The 21,455-nt window shown below is 50.4% G+C and overlaps 1 protein-coding gene across 2 annotated transcripts in view; it reads left to right on the plus strand.

The window, feature by feature from the left end:
* SSBP3 (single stranded DNA binding protein 3) overlaps positions 1 to 21,455 on the plus strand; it is a 53,629-nt gene that overhangs the window by 23,301 nt on the left and 8,873 nt on the right. For both annotated transcript variants that reach the window (XR_003398922.1, XM_026853923.1), the window contains exons 2-4: positions 12,350 to 12,439; positions 20,301 to 20,381; positions 21,154 to 21,213. Coding sequence is in view for 1 of the 2 variants with exons in the window: in XM_026853923.1 (XP_026709724.1) it covers positions 12,404 to 12,439; positions 20,301 to 20,381; positions 21,154 to 21,213 (177 nt within the window). In the remaining variant the exon portion in view is untranslated. The remainder of the gene's footprint in view (positions 1 to 12,349; positions 12,440 to 20,300; positions 20,382 to 21,153; positions 21,214 to 21,455) is intronic.

Here is a 21,455-nt window from a genome sequence, read left to right on the forward strand (position 1 = left end):
CCCAGCTTTGTGTGGCTTAGCAGGGCGCTGCCTGCACAAAGGCCTCTCGTCCCTCATGTTGCTTCCATGCCATGGTTGGGAAGGAGTTTTCCCAGGAGGGGCTGTTGCCCACCGAAACGCTGGTGGGTGCGGGGGGCTGCTGTGGTGGGTGCCCTGTCCTGGTGGGACAGGGGGAGGGAGAAACCCTACAGACCACGGGAGCTTTGCCGACAGCTCCGGGATCTGCAGGGTGCCCCAGGAATGGTGGACAGGGGAAGGGTGTCCTCTCCAGCTTGTCCCAAGGCTTAGAAAAAACTAACTGGAGTGCCAGAAGGCATCCTCTGCCTTTCGGGGAGCCCAGGGTCAGCCCACGGCTCCCCGTGGGGTTTGGGGGTGTTTTACTCCCAGAGAGTTGAGTGGCAGCAGCCGTCAGAGCTGGGAGGTTGTGGGATGCTCGGCTTTGGGGACCGAGGAGGGTTCGCTGTGGGGATGGGGGCACAGTTTGGCACCCACAGGCATGTGACCGTGGAGAGGAGGGTGCTGTCGGGCTGTGCCACCGGCAGTGTGCCCGAGCTTGCATCGGGGTGTTGCAAGAGCAGCTCTGACTGTGTGGAGCAGAGAAGCTGCTCTTACCTATGGATATCAAATGGTGGCTGTAAAAAAAAAAAAAAGAAAGAGAAAAAGCCCATCAGGAAGTTTCCATCAGCAGTTCACGGCCATAACCACCATGCCCATCCCCTCCCTCCACTCATCATCCCCGTCCATCCCTCGGACTCTGCCCACCCACTCTGTAACCAGGTTTTCCCCAGCGCTGCCAGTCTAAACAAGACCTTGCAGTGATGCTCAGCGCTCTCGCATTGCTCCCTCCCCCCGCCCTGCTGTCTGAAAGCCTGGGGCTAATTTTTTTTTTTTTTTTCTTCCTCTCAAGACTTTAAGTTTTCCTGCCTCACGTACTAGTTTATGGCTGGGTCAGGGGGCAGGGGTTTGCATGCTGGTTTTATAGGGTCCCTCCAGAGCTGGCTTCAAAAAGCTCCCAGTTCATAAATGGGGGGTTTGTATTAACCGCCTTATTTTGATGGGGAGAGGTGCTCTTAGAAGTGAAATAATCAGTGTTTTGTAAGCTTTAAGGGTAACATAGCTTGGGGTTTTATCTAACCAAACTGCTCTGTGAGCACAAGAAAAAAATGGCTAATTTAAAAAACCTCACATTTTTATCAGAAATCCTCCCCTAGCCCAAGACACACCTTTTGAGGTTGCTCCTTGAGTTAAAGGAACCCCAGAGAGACTTTTCCACAGGGAAGCCCCACAGCTTGCCTGTGCCCAGACTGCTGCTGCCAGTGGCCGAAGCAATGCAGAGAGCTGGCGTTAAGGTAAATAAAATGTGGGGCCACTTCAGCACAGTGTTATCCCAGGTGGGGCTTAGCGAGAAAAAGCAGGGCTGGAGGTGAGCTCGTACCCACTCTTCCCCTGCACAGAGCTGTGCGGTGAATTCCCTCCTGTCCCATGGATGCACACCTCATCTCCTCCTCCAGAACATGCCGAAATATTTAAAACGCTCGGGAAATTAAACTCTTCCCATTCATCCTTCTCTCAAAAAAATCTCAGCCTACTAGGGAAGATCGTCACCCCCTCCAGACGAGCTTGGCCCCTGGCTTTTGCCAGCTGCAGAGAAAACCACCAGTTCTTGGTAAGAGTACTGAATTACACGCTGGCTTACATCAGATTTACTCCTCCTGTTCTCTGCTCTAGCTGCTCTATTAATTTTCAAATGCCTCAAGCAATTACCAGACCTGGGAAACAGTATTTTTGGGGAGCAGCACCCACAAATAACTGCAATAAAACCTGCTGTTAAAAAAGGGGGGGAAGCAGTCATGGGGGCTGCACTCGCCTGGGTTTAAAGACTATTTTAGTGTGGATTTTCATCAGAAACTGCCTGTCTGTGGCATTGGAAAGCGTCTCCCCAGGGGCTCTGGGGGAGCTCACACCCTTTCCCCACCCATACACTGCTTTTGAGGTCCCAAGCGCTGCTCCCAGGGGAATATGGGGTGTGGAGGGGCAGCCGCGGGTGCTTCCTGGGGGCAGGTTTGGGATGTGAGGGCTCCATATGGCTGGAAGGGATTAGCCTGGAGGATTAGATGAGCAGAGAGGAGGGGAAAGTTGCAGCAATCCTCCCGCCCCTCCCCAAAAACCCTCATGTCTGACCCCTGGCAGATGCACAAGGATGATTTCTGGGGACAATTAGTGCCGCTTTGGTTTTGGCTGTGGCCCCGGAGCCACAGCCCAGTCTCTGTGCTGCCAGGGCAGAGCGATGGCCACAGCCTGGGCTGGGATCCTGTGCCGGAGGGTGATGAGGAAAGCTGGGGTTTTCCTCCTGCCCCTGCCTCACACCCACACGTCACGTCTTCCCCTGAGCTCGTGTTTCAAACCTGAGCTGTTTGCTCAAGGTTTAAGCTTGCCCGGAGAAAGCATCAGTGGTGCTCGGTGCTGCGCCAGGCTGCTCGGACAAACCTGCTCCCCAGGGACGGGTGAGCCTGGGATATGGCACTCGGGAGGTGCCGTGTGTTGTGACCTTGCCAGTGGCCATCTGGGGCTTGGGAAGGGCCGGCACCGCTGCTGCAGGATGCAGGGGTGTAGGATGCTCTGGGGCTCCATACCCGGGCAGCGCTCTGGTGTAAAGCACTGCATGGAGAACAGAGTATTTTTACCATTTTTAAAACATCACCCTGGAAATTGTAGGAATCGTGGTGAGGCACAATGGCTTTTCTCCATGCATGCCAGCGAGGGCATCACTCAATGACAAAACCCATCTTGCTTGGGATTTGGGTTTGCCAACAGCTTTCCTCGTGATGTCCTGGTGTTGCTGTCCCAGCAAAGGCTCATCAAGGGCTGGATTGGCTGTCAGAGCATCACCGCAGCCTCACAAAAGACTTCCAAGCCCATACTTGCTCCTCAGAATACATCAGGGGTGCAGAAACCTGTTGGTCTCATCATGGCAATGCTCCCAGGAGCGTGGTGCTATAGGACCCATCCTATGGGACCACGGGTGCTACTTGCATGATGGGGAGGACAAAAACCCATGGCCATCATTTCTACCGAATACAACAGTCCTCAAAATTTGCGGGAAGTCTGTCCGTCCGTCCATCCATCCATCCATCCATCCATCCATCCATCCATCCATCCATCTGTCCGTCCTTCCATCCCAGTTAATTCAGGGCTCTGATGGGCTGCCCTGGGTCTGGCCGTGGCGGTGACGGCTGCTCCTGTGCAAAGTCCGCTGCCTTCCTCCCCATCTGCCTCCCCAGGGTTTATACCAGGTGCCGGACTTTGTACCCACACAGCCAGTCACAGCCCTTATTTAAGTCAGCTGCCACCTCTGCCTCAATTTAAGGTATTTGCATCCCTCCACCAGCATATTTTAATAGAAGATGTTGTGCAGAGAAGATGCTACGAGGCATCTTCAAACATCAACAAAGCCACTTTTGTTAAAAATTATGATTTTTTTTTTAACTGTTAACCTCCCGCTTTGTTAGAGAAAAGGATTTGATTTTTTTTTTTTTTTCTTTTTCAAAGGCTCGTTGTCACAAAACTTCACTCTTCACAGATCAGCAGGCACATCCATCAGGGGCCGCTGCGAGTGGGGATGGATGCTCAGCTGCCTCCGTAGGTACACAAAACCTGTTTGAACGCCTGCAAAAGGTTACAGCGGCGCTTTTTAAGCGCCGCTGTAACCTTTTGCAGGCGTTCAAACGGGCTTTGTGTTATTACATGGAGATGGTGGCCGTCAGCATCTTGTTGGGGACGGGCAGATGGTGTTCACCTGCTCTGGACCAACTTCTTTTGCCCTTTGCCTTTGGTGTCGCAGAATAATACCGGGGCAGCTGCTAGCAGTAAAATAGGCTTAAGCAAATGGGATATTTTGGCATTCAAGTGCATGACAAGAATGGGAGTATTTGCATTAATCCCTCCTCTCTTTCCCCGCAGCGGGAGAGGATGGAGAATACCGGGATGTTTTCCCGCGGGGCAGAGCCAGATCCTGGTCTCCTCTGGCTGGACCCGGGTGGGAAGGGCCAGATGCTGTGCTGGGGTGTTGGTGCTTCATCCCACAGCATCCCACAGCAGCGACAATGGAAATGGATGTTTTTTTGGGGAGGTGGTGGTGTTTCCCCCTGCACTGCAAAGGCAGGCGCTGGGGGAGGGGGGTGAGTCTCGCCTCCTTCCCTGGATCTGGATGAGGATTAGGAACTGGACATCACTGGCACCCCATGCAGTCTCACAGTTTATTTTGTATTATTTTTGATTGCAAACAGCAGCCGATGAGATTGGCTAGCTGAAACACAAGGTGGCAAAGACAAAAAAAAATTTTAAAAATAATAATTCTAATCTGAGCCCATCTTTAATGGCGAAGTCACTGCCAGGCACTGGATGCCTTTGGGGCATTTTGCGGTGTGCTGGCTAGCTGATGGGATTGGCAATATCCTCATTAGTTGTTGGTAAATCCTCTGGACAAGTTAAAACTATGTTTTTTCAAATGCACGTGGTGCGATGGCACAGCGTTTTTCTAAAGTCGCGGATTACGGTTGGTTTTTTCCTCCTTTAAATTAGATTAACAGTTTAAAACTAGCTTTTCTTGTAACCCCTTCCAAAATTCGCTTGGCAGTTTCAATCTGGATGAAGGCAGAAGCAGAGGAGCAGTGATTTGTACAGGCGCTGGGAAGCAGAAGTCCAGCTGCCGACAGCAGCAGACTCCCTTGCACCTCATTGCCAAATTATTATTATTTTTTTTGAGAGGGAGGCAGTATTTTTCCTTAATCTGAGCTTTTCAAAGGCCAGTAAAGGGGAGGACTTGATTTCAGCTGTGATGCTTAAGGCAAGGATGGAAGACGAGCCGGTGCACGTGCCGACAAGCATCCAGCCATGCAACCCCACATAATTACACCCCGACAGCAGCAGTGTGAAGCGAGGGGCATCACAGGGAGTCCATCCCATCTGCTTTAACCATCAGAACTTTACAGAAAACTCCAGCAAATTACCTCTCCCAGCAGCTTTGCTTGCTGGGGCTATTGCCCTTTTGGTTTTAAAAATAATAATCATTTTTTAAAAATCTGAAATTAATCTGTAAGTTTTGCTTAAAGCTTGTGTCGGCACATCAGGAGCAAATCCAGGAGGAACTGCCAAGTGTCCGGTGCAGGAGAAAATACAGGTTGGTGTGAGGAGCTGCACCATGGCAGTGGCTGGGTGGCCCTTGGTAGAGCTGAGCATCCTGCGCTGATAGATGAGCAGTAGATTAATAGTCCTAAGCAATTGCATTATCTAATGAAAATTTTATATAATTATTTTATATAACTTTTTTGGCAGGTGGACCCTGAAATGGATGGTATTGATTGCTGGAAAAGAGCCTGGCCTGTCTGTTGCAGGAATTATTAGAGGAGAATTGATAGTAATTAATACCTGTGTATTTACAGCATTTTCCAGGCTGCTAATTGCACACGATCCATTTGAGCTGTTTGGCAGTGAGGAGGGTTCGTACACTGATTTTAAGGTGTAGGCTGGATGTGGGTCTTGCGCCAGGGAAGATGCCGGCAGTGGGAGAGCCGGGACCCTCGGCTTCATCTTCGCTCCAAGCTGGGGATGAGGTGCCTTAAGGATGCCCCTGGCAAAGCATCCCCAAATACCAGGGATGGGGTGCATCTGTGCACCTGACTACGCGGCATGAAGCACCAGAGCGTTTTCCTCTGCAAAGGCCTTTCCTAAGTCAGGGGAAGCACTGCCAGCAAGCCCAGCTTAACTTCCTAGAAGTTTCCCTTTGGAAACCTTTCCGTACACACGCGCGTGCAAATCCGAGCCTAATTGCATTTAGTCTGTTTTATACCTTCTATGCTTATCCCCTCCCTTCCCCCCCACCCCAATTCAGTTGCTGTGAAATTTTTGCAACCCTGCCAAGTTATTTCCTTGGGATATATTTAGAGAAAGCCAGCTCAGCAGAGCGCACTGGGTGTTTGCGTAAGGATGTTTGTAAATGTTAGCAGGAACGCTGTCGGGCTGGTGGAGCAGATGTCCGCGAGATGCTACCAAGAGCCTTATTTACAAACTTGTAAATGACTGAAGGGGTTTCCTTCCCGGGGATAAGGGGGACGCCGATTTAAGAGATTAAAATCCTATTGTTTCGTGGCCAGAGCTGCTGTCTCAGATTATCCTTTACAAGGAGGGGGAAAAAAAAAAAAAAAAAAAAGCCATGTATTAGCTTGAAACACCATTCGACTGTTGTGCCTTTTTTTTTTTTTTTAAAGCTCAGAGAAAATACAGGACTGGGGGTTGTTTCTTTCTTTTTAAAGGAGGGGAAAAAAGTGGCTGAGTGTGGCTGTTCCCGGCCAGGGTGTACGCTGGTGCTTTGTGTGCCAGGGCTCCCTGTGCCGGGTGGCTCGCAGGTGATGTATTTAAAACAAGCACAAAAAGCTTGTTTTGTTATAGATGTATAATTAAGCTGAACTTGTATGCACAGCTCGGTGTCCCACGAGAGCACAGTGATGGTGTTTGGGTGGTGTGGTGATACTGCTACAAGCCCATTTAATCTGTTTTTCTTTTATATCTTCCTCTTGCCAATACTCAAAGCTTCATCCTAGTATCCCTTTACCTTCTTGTGCTCTAAAATAAACCAAATCCAGTTTGTTTTGTCTCTTGGAGCATCCAGCCAAGTGGTTTGCACCAGAGGAAGCAGGACAGTCTCCGGTGTACCCTGGCTGGGGAGCATAGCGTGCCCTACAGACACCCTGCCCCTGCCCGAGGAGCTCTGCAAGCACCGTGTTTTTGAAGTGGGTGCCCGCCGCCAGCACGTGGGCCAGCAATCGCACTCGCATCGGCTGCAGCGGGCTGGTGTTTTATTTATTTTCTGTTTTTACACACATTGATGCAACACAGGTGCTGGCACCGACCCATGCGGGAGAGCATCTGAGGGCTCAGTCCGGAGGAAGCAGTCAGCGTGCCGTCCTCCCTGGCGTTAATCGGGTTACTGCGAGGTGTGGGAGGGTTCTATTATTAAATTTAAAACCTGGCTATATAAGATGAAGGCAGCTTTAACGAGATGAAAAGGCTTAACTGGAGTCCAATTAAATTTCATATTACCTGTTTACGCAGCCTGCTTAAGTCCCGACCTGCACGCTGATTTCCTTAGGCTCCAAAGCCTGTGCTCTAGGCAAAAAAATAAAATCAAAGGAGACAGATAGATAGCAGATCACCACCATGTCCTGAACATCCCCATGTGCTTGTACCAGAGGCAGCTGCCCTTGAGTGCCTTGTGTCTGCAGGGTGTGAGATGCAGCCAAAATCCTCCAGTCCACTCCTCTGGAGAGGAGAACGAGGGCAAAACTAGCTTGAGCCAAAAAAAACAAACCGTAGTTTGGTTTTAGGTCTGTGCCATGGAGATATTTTTGCTCTCCCCATCTCACTGCTGGGTTAATGGAGGCTGGGGCTGGCAGAGCAGCCAGTGCTGTTGGTGTTTCCCATGAAGAGAGCATCCTCTCTGCTGCCTGCCAGCGCTTTGCACCACTGTTTGGAGGTTATTTTTATTTTTAAAAAAAGTGTTTGGTGAAAGCCAGCCACAGGATGCTGGGGTGAGCTGAGCTGTGCAGCTGCCCCTGTGACCCAACACTGCTCACCCGGAGCGTGCGGTGGGGACACCGGCTCATGTTTAACGACAGAGTAAATACACTGATGGGAACCTGTTTTTCATAGTTAATAGAAACCATCACTTGTGTCGGTGAAGTGTGGCGAGTTTGGGCAGGTGGCAAGCCGGGGCTCAGGTGATGCCCTGCCACCCCACAGGGTATCGTCTCACCGTTGCGCTGGGAGCCTTGCAGGATGGGATGCATTGGGACCTTCTTGATGCTCTTAGAGGCAGCTCAAGCTTGTCCAGCGATGAGGAGGAGGAATCCCGTTGCAGCATCCTGAGGGCTGCCACGCAGACAGCGCATCCAGAAAGCTCCCCAGCTTCCCAAACCTTCCCTTGTTGGGTGCTGCCTTTTATTACCGGGGCTACCCCGGGGCTGGGGGCAGCAGGGTGCTGTGGCTGGTGGTGATTTCAGCTCACCAGCTTTGTGCTGGTTGCTCTGGTTTTTAAGTTCAGCCCCCAAAACCCTCTCAGCCTCAGTGGTGCCTCACAGCTCCTCTCGGGTTGAGTCTGCCACAGGGCGGGGGGCAGGAAACGGCTCGCCGCACCCTGCTCTCAGCAAACCTTCACGCCTAGCAGAGACCTAAACTGCTTTAAAGAAAGTAAATAAATAAAAGCACTGGTCCGCAGCTGCTCCCAGGGCTATGGGACGAGCAGAGGTGAGCTGTGTTCCCAGCTCAGCTGGCCTGGGAAAGCAAATTTGGGTGACACTGAAATGCTGGTGAGGCAGCTTGGGATGCTCTGGGGGCTGCTCTGGGGACCAAGGAGCTGCTCGGTGCAGCCGCACCGGTGCCTCTTCCCTGCTGCTCTTAAACTCAATTAATACAGCGGAATAACCTGGTTTCTTCCTAAGGATTAGGTTAAGAAAACAAGATGGTTTTAATAGCCCTTTTCCATCCTACATAGACTTTAGCTGAAAAACCTAACTGGTTTGGCAGCGCAACTGAACAGCACATCTTTTCTTTTTCTTTTTTCCCCCTGTTTTAACCTGATGCCAGCGGGCTCCTACTGATAATTCAAGTGCCCAGCTCCTGGCTGTGCTGTTTTGTCCGATTTCCATTGCCTCCTGACCTCCATCCTTCTTTATTTGCAAAGCTATACTCGCAGGCAGCAGTAATAAATCAATTAATGACTCTGATGAATCGTTTAATGGCTGACAAAATAACACTACAGTCAACAGCTTGGATCTCTACAGCAGTACCAGAAGACGCTGGTTGACTCAGGGTAGGGAGACGAAACAGAGACTGTTAGCTCAATTAGTGCAATTAGTGTGCGATTTAAAGGCTTAGACGGCATCTGCTGGCGTACCGAGCCGGTGTGTTAACTGAGAGCTTTGGTTTGGAAGCGAAACATGGCAATCCAGATTGTCATTGCTCCGCTGGCTTCCACCAAAAAAGTGGAAAAAATCCAATGTATGTAGGGGGAGGAAAAAGAAATATGTGTGTGTGTGTGTGTGTGTGTGTGTGTATACAGCTCTATATGCATGCCCCAGGAACTGCATTTTATTTCCAGCGTGGAGCAAATTTACCATCTAATAAAAGGCAAACGAGCCAGCACGCTGGCTGTGCCAGAGCTGTCCTTGCTCATCTCTGTCAGTGGCCTCCGATGTGCTTTGGTGGAAGGAAATTTGGGGCGTCACGTGCCAACGGGGACCTTTGTGGCTTGGACATGCTTTCGGTTTGGTGGTGGCAGAGCGAGCTTCATGCTCCCGTACCGTGCTGGTGCTGCCCATCTGCCGGCTTCTGTGGCATCTCCACCTTGCCTGTACCTGTGCCGGAGCGGGGGGCTTGGGGGTTTTTAGATATTCACCCAATGAAAGGGGCTCAGCAGGCAAACTCCAGCTGAAATCTCCATAGTCCCTAAAAAGAGTTTCTGAGCCAAAATGATGAAAATAGGCTGGGTGGGAGGAGCTGGGAGGGTAAAAAAGTGCTGGCTTTCTGGAAATGGGTGCTGGGAAGCCCTTGGGGTTTGGGTGCCAACCCTTGGGGTTTGGGTGTTGACGCTTGGGGTCTGGGTCCTCACTCTTAAGGTTTGGGAAGTTTGGTCCCACTGTCTTCCCTTTTTTCTTTCTTTTCTGGCCCATCCCAAGGGTTTTGCAGAGCTGCTCCAGCCAAGGCTACGTTCCCATTGCTTCTGCGGGGCTAAAGGTGCCTCGGTGTTTACCTTAGCGGCGGTGATGGGGAGGGGAATAAAAAAGAAATAAAATGTCACTTCGCAGCCTTGTAAATCATTCATCAAGGGCTGACCAGTTTGGCTCCCATCCTACAATATGCTCAGGGCACTTGTGGGTTTTTAATTACCGAGTTCTGCCAAGCGCCACATGTGCGAGGAACTTTATAATCCCCGTTTATGCCGCGAAGGCATAGGTGAGGTTTCGGGGTGTTTAACGCGGAAAAATACTCTGTGGTTTTGTGGAAAAATGGTCATTTGCTTCAAGATTTTCTTTGGCTGCTTTGCCCTCCTGCCTCCACTCCCTGTTGCGGAGGGAAGGAGGAGGGCAACGTACTTTCCCCCTGGATCCCCACATACGTGTCCATCGTCCCTCCCCACCACTTTGGGATCCATTTCACTTTGGGAGATTCCCCCAGCAAAGGATTATGGTGTGCTGGAAATCTCTTGAAACCATAAAATATCACCTTGGCAGCTTTATTGCAGCGCTTGCCGCCTTGGGAGAGAAGCGTTTTGCGTGATAGAGGGTTTAATAAAGGAAATTCCAAATGGGTTCTCTGCAGTTTGGGGCTCGGTCTTAGATATTTTTGCATTAAGAACCGTCATCTGCTTTGCAGAGAAACTGCAATATGTTCATGGCCTTGGATTAAGATTTGGTTTTACTTTTATAGCTGACCCACTTGGGGGGATGGAGGGAGGGGGAGAACTGGGTTCACTCCCTCTCCCGTCTATTTTTGCTGCCGTCTGATGTATAAAAAGAGCCTGGAACGGGCAGGCTTATTTTTCCTGCCAGGACTTTTTTTTTTTTTTTTTTTTTTTTATTAACTGTAAAACCACTCAGATCTGGCCTTTGCTGTTGATGTGGGGAAAGCTGCTCGAGATGCCTTGTTCAGGGGCATGGGGGGAGCATGGTATGCACTGTGCCTGGGGGCACAGGACCCCATAGCTGCAGGGGGAGCCTGGTTGTTTCACAAAGGGGGTCTCGTTTTGGGGAATCGGCCTGCGCTGTCGTCTCTGCCGCTTGCAGCTCTGAGGTGCTGGGGTGGGAAAAGCAGCCCTTCATCTGGCGTGGTCCTGGCCTTCATCCCACATCCTGCACAGAGGCTCCTGCTGGAGAGCGTGAGGGAGGGGACACGAGGGATGACCCAGGAAGGCACAAGGCAGCGATTAGCCTGATGCTCGCCTGCCTCTGCGAGGCATTCTGGTCCGGAATAGCGAGATTCCCAACCAAATGTGGGAGTCCCACTTTGGCAAGCTTTAGTCCTTAATAATAATCGTTAATTTTCAGGGCTGCCCGAGTCCTGACACCCTGGCTTCCCCACTCTGTTGCATCTTGCAGTTGTCACCACATCGGATGCAGCTGTGGGCCAGGCCTGTCTCGGCTGCTGTTGGGATGCGGGGTTTGGTGGGATCAGGGTGCTCCAAGCTTTGAGATAAAACCAAGCCTGAGCAGGCTCACGTGTAGCACATATGCTCATGGGATTTCCTCAGTGGAAAATTTTTCCACCAATTTTTTTCATGGTGGATGATTTTCCTTGGGCCTGCCACATAGTTTTAGGTGGGTAAGTCCATCATAAAAATTCGTGGACGGAGTAGTTCAGTGATCCAAACCCAATTAGTATCACTGAGGCTCCCTTGTAGCTGCCCTGGGAATGGGGGTTTCTTTGGCAATGGTAAATGAGAATGCGCTTCAGCAGCACAGGTATCACTCCTATCCTAGCAAGGACATGTGTCAGCAGGGGAAAGATTTTTTTCTTACCATTTTCCTTCTGGGTAGGAGCCTCCCATCACACTGGTACTTTCCCAAGGGGGTTTGGTGCATGCTGCCCTTCCCTCAGCACTGCCAGAGCTGCCTCTTGCCCCAGAAAAACCTCTTTTGTCTGTCAATGTACATCACAGAGAGGAAGTAAATACAAATAGAGAGGCTGAGCAGGAGCGAGCGGGGTGTCCAGTTACCTCGTGTCTGCCCCATCCCTCCTTTTTAGTGCTGAGCCACTTGGGTGGCTTGTCTTGGGGAGGCATGAGGGGGATTGTGACCCCACAGATAGGGTGAAATGAAATTTGGAAATTCGTAACGAAACCTTGGTGTGCTGCTGAGGTCAGGGAGGCATCTTTTTTGGAGGACAGAACTGAGACAGCGAGCATGTGGGGGAAGGTGGAGCAAGAGAAGCATTTAAAAAGCCTTAAAACAGCTTCTGCCTGAAATGACGCGTTGGATGAGGTTCCTTGGTGGATTAACGAGACTAAATGCCTGGGTAAATGAATAAATAAGCCCGAGAATTATCCCCGGGTTTTGTGCAGCCATCTTCTCCATGTGTGAATTGCAGAGGCCGGTGCCCCTCCAGCTCCGAGCATCCTCTGCTCATTCCCTCATGGGGGGAGGATGCTCGGGGCACGGGGCGTGATGCTCAGGGCTCTGGAGGTAACAGGCTAATTGACTCAGTGTGGTGTGGCGGGAGAGACGGCTTTTTTAATGTGTTTTTTTCTCTTAACTCCAACGCAAACCCACCATGTTTTCCCTGGTTTTGTTCCCTGCAGAGCGCAGCTGCCGCCCCGAGTCCTGTGCTTGGAAACATTCCCCCGAACGACGGGATGCCCGGGGGCCCCATCCCGCCCGGGTTCTTCCAGGTAGGCTGCCGCTCCTCCTGATGCTCGCCTCCACACCACGCACGTGTTTGCTTACGCTCTGGGTGTCAGCGCTGTCGTGCCTGTGTTTTTTTTCTGAGGGGATGCTAGGGAAGCAGCATGCCCGCACAGCTGACCTGTCTAGGAATAACTCGCATTCTGCTGTCCTTCCACATTTGCTTTCTATTTTTTGTGGCCTTAAAGCAAATTTCTTTCTTGCTCGAAGAGGTTACTGTGTATTTACAACCGATGTTTTTTCCAAAGCTGCTTGGTTTGTGTTTGGGTTGGGATTGTATTTGTTCTCCGGTCCTAACAGACGTGCATAATTGAAAACATTCTGGATTTTGATTCCTGAAACTTTTTCCCCCTCCTCTGGTTAACCGCTTGATTTTTTCCAAATGCAATCACTGAAAGCATTAACAAACGCTGGCTGTGGCTGCAGGCAGGAGCAGGCTCCAGCCAAGTCCCCAAATGCCATGGAGGCACCTTGTAAGCAAATACCTAGCAAAGTCCCCTCGCTCCTTCCACCTCCCGCACCGAGCTCTGACCGAGGAGGGGGTAACGTATGTTTGGATTGACACTGATGGAAGGGATCTTGCCAAGCACACAGAAAAGGAGTTTTCAAAACTTGAAACCGTGGGGGGTTTTGGGGGTTTCTCTGGAATCTCTTTGCATGGCATGAGCCACATTGGTTTGCAGCGGCGTAAGCTCTTGGTGCATTAAAATCTTCCTTCTTGAGGAAGAAACACTTGTTCGTGTAACAAATGGGATAAGAGTTGAAAGGAATATTTGTTTTGGCAAGCTGCTTTTTTGTAATCTGGACTTGTGATTTGTATATGGGAGAACTTCTCGGGCAGTAGACAGGCGAACTTGATAAGGCACTTGTGATTTATTGTGGTGATATCTGAGCCCGATATCGCAGTTTGTGTGTGTGTGGGAAGGGGGAAGGAGGGTCCTGTCTTTTCTTTTTTTTTAGAGAGATCCCATTTCCTGAACATGCTTCTGACAAAGTAAGAATATCCGATATTGATCGAGAACCCTAAAACAGGCGAATCTTGTAGCAGCGCTCGGCGGCACGGGGTGAAGCCAACAGTGGAGATGCTATCTCGCAGGTCATAGCTGCTGCCAGCAATTTGAGTGCCAAGCTGCTGCTTCCAACAAATGTGTCTCCAAAAGTCCTGATCTCGCCCCGCAGTGAAGCTGACTGTCCTTTGGGGCTCCTGCTTCACTCAGAGCTGCGAGGGCTGCAAAACTGGCATGAAGTTAGGGCAAGGCTTCAAGAGTATGGGTTGGCTTTCCCCAAGAAGGGAAGGTGAAGAAGAGGAGTCGCATCTCCCCAGACATGCTGTGCATGCTCCCATCTCAAATCTTCCCGTTGACAGCCTCCAAGCTGTCCCCCCTGCTTTTCTTTCTGCCCTCCTGTAGCATTTTCGCACCGAGGGTCCAATTCAGGAGCAGACAACCTACCCCAGCTCCATACCTCTCGTGCGGCTGGATCAGGAGCTGCTGGGGAAGGGGGGGCTCAAAAGCAGCTCTGCTTTCTTAGGGCCTTTGGTGGGGGCGTCCTCAAAACCCGGCAGAAGTAATGGCACCAGTGCAGGTGTTGTGTGCAGGGATGCTGCTCATCCCCAGAGCTGCTGGAGGGAAGAGAAGACGGGTGCCGATGCATATGGCTCGCATGTGACATCTCAAGAGCCTGCCTTTCCTGAAAGCCCTCCAACATCTGGTTTCCCCTCCCAGCCCTGGGGATGGAGGGGAGGAGGGGAGAAGAAAAATCCCACCTTTTAACACAGTCTGAACATTGCCTCCATGAAAGCCCTTCTGATTTATTGCGGGTGCTGGAGCTCATTCCAGCCTCAGGAGATGCTGGAGACCAGCTCTTGCAGAGGCGGCTGGAGGCTCAGCAATGAGCTGGTTGCAGCTTGGGGGTAATTTCCTATCTCTGTAGGAAATTAAAGTGCTGAACTGAAGAGGGCAAAACCAGAAAGGTCAGAGGAGATGACAGGGACTTTCTCCACAATTCTTGGTGTGCCAGCTCTGGGAGTGAGCGAGGTTCCACCTCAGACAGTGCCCTCCTCATCCCAGGAGGCCAGAGGATGGAGAGGGCTCAGGGGGGTTTCAGCATCTCCCTCTTCTGCACCATACTGCAGGCACTAGGGACCCGCAAGGGGATATCCCTGAGCCTAGCAGGCATGGGCAGACCATTTTTGGGAGGGTTTAGGGGCCTGGTCCTGTCCTGACACGGTGGGGCATCACACCAGAGCTGAAGAGGGAGTCACCAGCGAAGCTCAGGTTTCAGAAAAGCTCCCTCGGGGTGCATGAACACCTCCAGCCCTGTGCATTTGAGTGTCCACCACTGGCAAAGGGAGAAAACTATGGGCCATTCCTCAGAGTTAGTGGCCCAAAAACCCGTGGGAGTGAGCTTGGAGGAGAAGTGGCAGGGAGAAGAGAGGATGAATCCAGGCTGCAGCGCCTGTTTGCAGGCACTGTCTTGCAGGGAGAGCCCTTTCCCCATGCTGGGGCTCAGAAGCGACCTTTGGGCTGGGGGCCAAGGGAAATGCAGCCCGCAGGGTCTCCCAAAACCTTCCCAAAACCTTCCAAAAATGATGGGAAATGAGAGGCTCGGGGCACCCTTGGGTTGCCAGGGTATTGCCTGGGGCTAGCCAGCGACACGGCATCGGGCTGCGCTCCGGACAAAAGGTGGCTGAGTTGATGACCAGCGTGGGTAGATGCTTTTATTTAAATCTCTCTCTTTGTCCCATTGAGATGAGCAAACAAACCCTCTGCTCATCCTCCTAAAGGTCATCGGAGGCGTTCCTGCTTTTGTTTTGAAAGCTGGATTGATGCCGGGGTGCAGATCCCTCAGAGGAGGGACAGGGGAGTGCCAGGGAAATGTGGGAAGGAAAATAAAAAACTGAAAGCAATGAATACCACACCTTAACACTAAATAAAAGGGGGGGAGCTCAGTCAGCACCCCCCACCACAGCCATGCCTCCTCTCCCCGGTGCGAACTCCCCGCGCCGCCCCGTACCCCGCACGCTGATGAAATGGAAAGTTGACCATAAATCAATGTCGGCGGCTGTGTTAGCTATGCATCAGCGGCTCGGCGCCGAGATGCACCAAAACAAAGCACGGGCTGCTCGGTGTTCCCACACTGCCCCCTAATGCAGAGAGACCTCTGGAGCTGGGGAGGATGGGGGGCTCTGGAGCCCAGGGGGGGCTCACCCCAATATCCCCTGCCATCCCCGCCTCTCCTCCCTGCGTCCCGGGGTGCAGCTCTTTGGGTAAGGTTGCCCACAGCGGGTGAGGAGGGTAGAGCAGTGGTAGTAGGAGAGGGTCCATGTTGTCCTGCTCCCTGCTTGGATGCCACCATTTTCCCCCTGCTCGGCTGTCCTGATGTCTCGCTGGGATGTGCCACCTCTCCGCGGGTGCTACCATCTATGATCAACCAGCTCTGGCGAGGCGGCACGAGAGCGGCAAAAACCAGGCTGCCCTGCCCAAAATCCCAGGGCAGAACTCAGTATCAGCCTTGCACCAGGCAGGATTTGAAGGAAGGTGACTTACGAGCTCGAGGAAAGGAAAACCAAGCATTGGAGAAAGTTTTTTTTCTGGAAGTTTAGTAGGATGCCTGAGGCTTTTGTACCGAGCGTCTGGAGCATATGGTGGGATTTGCAGTCAACTTTCTCTCGGGTGCTCCAGCCAGATGGAGGTGACTGTTCTTGGCTCCGGCTGACACGGGTTTGTTTCCTGAAGAGCTTGTGTTAAACATATTCCTTAAAACCAGGCTCCTGCAGTTGGGAGCCCCAGCTGCAGGCGAGGCAGAGCTCCTGCCCACGGCTGCCTTCCGCCGTCTGCGGGGGAACTTGGCCCGCCTTGCCTTGCCTTGCCTTGCCTTGCGTTGCTTTGCCTTGCCCTGCCTTGCCTTGTCCTGCCTTGCCTTGCCTTGCCTTGCCTTGCCCTGCCTTGCCCTGCCTTGCCTTGCCTTGCCCTCTCTCGGGAAGGTGCGGTTGGGTCCTCAGCCGGCACCGCACGCTGGAAGGCCACCGTTGGTCTTCCTCTTTGAAGGCACCTGGAGCATCTCTCCTAAAGGCTCCTTCAGAGATACCTTATTTTTTTGTTGACAACTTGCAAAACTTCTCTCTCCTTCAGTGGAAAGAAAGCTCCTATCCAGTAAACCCAGGCACATCTTTAATTAATCTCCATCTAATTTATTTTAGTATTTTCTAATGTCAAAACCAGTAGGCGGGGGCAGGTATTTTAAAACACAAGATGCCTTCTTACCGCTGACTCTAAATCGTCGGTATCTCATGGCAGCAATGCTTTGCCTCCTCGTACCATCCTGCATTGTTCTGCCACCCCTAGAGGTGCTTGAAAATGTTTTTAAATAGAAAAACTCCCCCATTAGCTGAAAGTATGTAGCCCATAAAACATGATCCATTTGTGGTGAATTACGCTGGAAACATAAATTGACACACACAGAGCTATGATAGCTCGTGCCATTTTCCATCTTTAATATTTTACAAGAACTTTGAGGAGTCGAGCTCATGAAAGACAGAGTGGAAATAACCTGATCGCCTGGAAACTCCCCGTAGAAAGCAGCAGCGGCAGCAAACTTGGGTTGTCTGACGGGACAGGTTGGGCTTTTAAAGTCCCTGTAGTTAAAGGGGAGAAAAAAAATCAAACGGAGAGGAGGCTGGGGCACCAAGAGCTGTTGGAAACAGTTTCCTCTAACACGGTTTCAGCTGTTTGGGGTTGTTTGTTGCGGGTTTTTTGAGGCAGCTACAGGAAGGTGAAGAATAACCCCCCTGTGCAAGGCATCCAGTTTGGAAAAAAAATGAAAACCTGAGAGATGATGGGGTTTCTCTGGTTGAGGAGAGCACTGGTCTTAATGAGAGTGAGTTAACAGTGGAGCAGGTCCTGCTCACCTGGCATGACACATCGGATGGAGCTTTGCTGAGGGGATGCAACTCTGGGGAATTGGGGATGTGGAGGCAGCAGGGCTGCGTGTGTTCAGCTTCCTCTTGTAGCAGCACTAGTTAATAACTGCTAAATACACATTTTTTGAGGAAATAAAGGGTTGTTCTGTTGGTTGGAGCCCACATGTCGTCTCTGCAAAACACTTGTCTCAACTGCCATGATCCATTGGGATCATCTGCTGCTTCCTCTGCAGCAAGGGAAACCCGTGCGAAAAAGCAACGGATCCGGCAGGCGTTCCTGGCCCAACACAGGTCCCAGCCCTGAAACATCTGCAAATATTTACAGAGATAACAATATCCAGAGGGTCTGCGTTTCTGATGGAGCAAAGCAGCCATGCCAGGAAGGGGCCGCAGCGTTTGCAGCCCAGAGCAAGCGTTTTGGATGCTGCTTCTCGTTGCTGTTTTGAAAAAGCAAGAAAATAATTTTTTTTAAAAAAAAAAAAAAAGGCCCATTTTGCACAAGCTGAGCGTCTGCAGTCATGTTATCCAGAAGTCTGTGTCGGGAGTGGCACCACATGGGATAATGCAACGGCGGAGATGCAGCGGTGCCGAGCCTGGAGCATCCCAGGGAGCAGCCTTGGGGCGGCGAGGCAGGACCACGCTCCGGAGGATGCATTCAGCAGCACAAACAACTGGTGCTCTCCAGATCCAGTTGCCACGGGGGATTTTTTCTCTGGTGAAAACGCTGCTGAGTTTTAGAGCTGCTTTTTCTACAATAACCAAATGCTGCTTGCGCTGCACTGCTGTAAATGCAGATGCAAAGCGTCACCCCCGAGCCCAGCCAGCGTGCGTGTGGGTGGCCACGTCCCCCACGCGTTTGATACCCATTAACCCCACACCCTCCCACCCAGGGAGGACATCAGGGGTTTAATAACTTCAGGATGGGGTCTGTGTGCCTCTCCGGTCAGTACCTGGATAACAGTGACCTCCTCCTTGTAGCGTGTGGAGGACCTGTTGACTCTTGCAGGACCTGTTGACTCTTGCATTGATGGGTCTCGAGGTTTGGCCTCTGCAAGTCCTGTTTTTTCCCTTCCACTTGTTTTTATCGCTCATTCACCTCTGCCCATGTTCCCTACCCCAAATTCTGCAGCTGTGACATGTAGGAAGGGCTTTGGTGGTGGCCAGACCTGGTCGGGGGGTACTGTCCTCCATGAGCCAGTGGTGGGAGATGGCTGCTGCCCCTTTGCACAGAGTTGGCCACCTCAGAAGCAAAAATAAGTCAAGTTTCATTCATGGAGAGGACTTCTGCTAAAGGAGGTTGATGCTGCAGTTGGAGCAGTGGTTTGTCTTCTCCTCTCTGGTGGGATGTGGGTGGAGAAGGCAGTTGTGTTGGCAGCGGGAGGGTTGTCCGGAGGTTCTGTGACCTCTTCCAGCCAAGGCTCACAGGGCAGTAGGAGCAGGGGCTGGTTGCCTTTGGGTCCTGGAGAATAAATGGTGGGACTTCATTTCCCCGGGCGGAGAGCCTGGCAGGAGGCTGTTGGTTTAAATCCGCTTGGCTCCATCTCGCCGCCGAACCGTTCAAATTAAAAAAAAAAAAAAAAAAAAAAAAAAAAAAAAAAAAAAAAAAAAAAAGGAAAAAAACCCACCCTCTTACTTTATTTACATTGCACTCAAGTTTCCGCCGTACAAAAGATTTGCAGGTGCAAATATGTCCTGCCTTCATTAACTTCCCCTCCCTTTTTAATTTATGTGATTTCAATTTTCCTTCCCTGTACTGTTAATTAGGGGACCCTCTAATCAGTACCATTATCACAGTGGTATTCATGTTTAGGAAAGCTGCTAAACAAATGCTTGCAAAATTGCTAAATGGCTAATTAATGTCTGTTAATTAAGAAAATTGCTCATGGTAACAAACCATGCCATTGCTGGCAGCAGCTAGAAGGCGAACACTTGTTGAAATTAGTAACGAGGCAGGTAGAAAACATCTGCTCCGGCGCCGGTCCTGGAGCCTGCCGTCGCTTCCCATCACCTACTGACAAAGCTCGTTTGCTTTCTCTACCAATTACACCTCCTTTGACTCAAAAAAATACTTTTTTTTTTTTTTTCCTTACATTAACACGCACCGGTATATTCTTGCATTGAGCTCGCGGTTTTTCCAAGCAAATTTTCATTTCGTGCTTTTAAGGGAAATTTAAAAAAAAAAAAAAAAAAAAGTGGGCGTTGAAGCCCAAAATGTCAGCGGCTGCTGCATTGCAGCCTTAAACCTGCACCGACTAATCTCTCCTTTTTTCCCCTAGACATCCTTTCTTTGCTCGCAAGCCATTTTACTCGCATCCTTAGGGAATCCACTTCGAGGAAGGATGTTGCATCCGTACAGGCTGGCGATGCAGCCCCGGTTGTGCCGGCCAAATGCTGCCCAGGCACGAGCTGGGACGTGCTCCGCGTCCTCTGCGCTCGCTCCAGCACCTCCAGTGAACCACACTCAAAAAAATAAACCAAACCCGGAGGTGTTTCCAACCTTTGGGATGAGAGAGGAAAAAATCTTTTTTTTTTTTTGATTGGGGATGTTTTTTGTTATTCCCCCAACATCAGTGGTCCTCTCCTGCATATTTTTTCTTCCTTGTTGCACGCCCTTGCAAAGTGTTTCCCTGTGTGTTTATCATTGCAGACTTGGTTTGAACTACTGGACCGTTTACCGTCAGTGTGGCTGCTGTATTTTGACAGATGTTCTGATTTTTAATTTTTTTTTTTTTTGCATATATCATTATTCATTGTTCAGCTACAAATGAATAGAAACTCAATTAAAAAGAGGAAAAAAAGAAAAAAAAAATTAAAAATGGGAGAACTGACTCCCCGACAAAACAGGTCCACCCGTCAATCCTTTTTTTAGCTCTTTCTGCGCTTTCATGTGCTAATCTATAACCTCCTTCTACTGTCTGACCTCACAGGGACCGCCTGGGTCACAGCCCTCGCCACACGCACAGCCTCCACCCCACAATCCTAACAGCATGATGGGACCCCACAGTCAGGTAAAGACACTAGCGATGGGTAGGGCTGTGAACCGGGACGTGCGCTCGATTTGCTTTTTTTTTTTTTCCCTCTATAAGCATGCTGGGCAGCGGGTACCCGCTCCCCCGGGGAGCATCCGCCTGAGCACCCCAGCTCTGAAGCAAAATACTGGGTTTTTTCCCATTTTTTCTTTTTTTTTTTCTTTTTTTTTCTTTTTTTTTTTTTTTGGATGTGCAGTTGTCAATGGACTGAGAAGTCAATCGTGGGTATCAGACTGTTTTACCTTCCCAAAGTAGCCTGAGAAATTTAACTTGATGTGGGTTTTTAAGCTTCTGTTAGTAGCAGCAGTTGTAAAAAAGTAACTTTAAGTCTTTCTTCTTTTTTTTTCAGTACTTAGCATTGGGGGTATTTTTTGTGTGTGCGTGTCTGTATGTGCTTATTTGCCACTTTTTTTAATATATCTGTATATTTAAACTTGAACAGTATCTAACACTCAGGGTTTCCCATGTGCTAATTTTAACAGCCTCACCTAGTATTGCCGATGTCAAACACTCTCAAACAATAAATCTACATAGAAAATGTTAAAAATGGACTCCGGACATCTTTTTTTTTTTTTTTTTTTTTTTTTTTTTCCTTTTGAAACTTAACTTTTTTAAAAAGGATGTCTCCAGAAAAAAAAAACAAAACAAAACAAAACCAAAACAAAACAGTTTGTACAGTCTAACCGGCGTGCGTGGGGAGCGTGCTGTCTCCCCGCAGCTCGGCCCTGACCTCCCTTTTGTGTCCCCGCAGCCGTTCATGTCGCCGCGCTACGCTGGAGGTCCCCGGCCCCCCATCAGGATGGGCAACCAGGTACTGAGGTTTTCCTGGGGAGGGCTTTTACCTGGGGAGGGGAACAAGGACCACGTGTCCTGCAGATGCTCCTTGGGTTTGGACAGCAAGCGTCTCCTCCCTCGGCATCCTCCGTTTTCTTGGTGCTGGAGCATCAGGCGACACATAACCATTTTATTTTAATTTTATTTTGAGGTTCGGGCATATGCAGGGTGTAAACAGCGGTGGGGAACGTGCTGCTTTTCCTTTGTGGTGGTTTCAGC

This window comes from Athene cunicularia, assembly GCF_003259725.1.
Source record: "Athene cunicularia isolate RWA chromosome 8 unlocalized genomic scaffold, athCun1 chr8_part1, whole genome shotgun sequence".
NCBI lineage: Eukaryota > Metazoa > Chordata > Aves > Strigiformes > Strigidae > Athene > Athene cunicularia.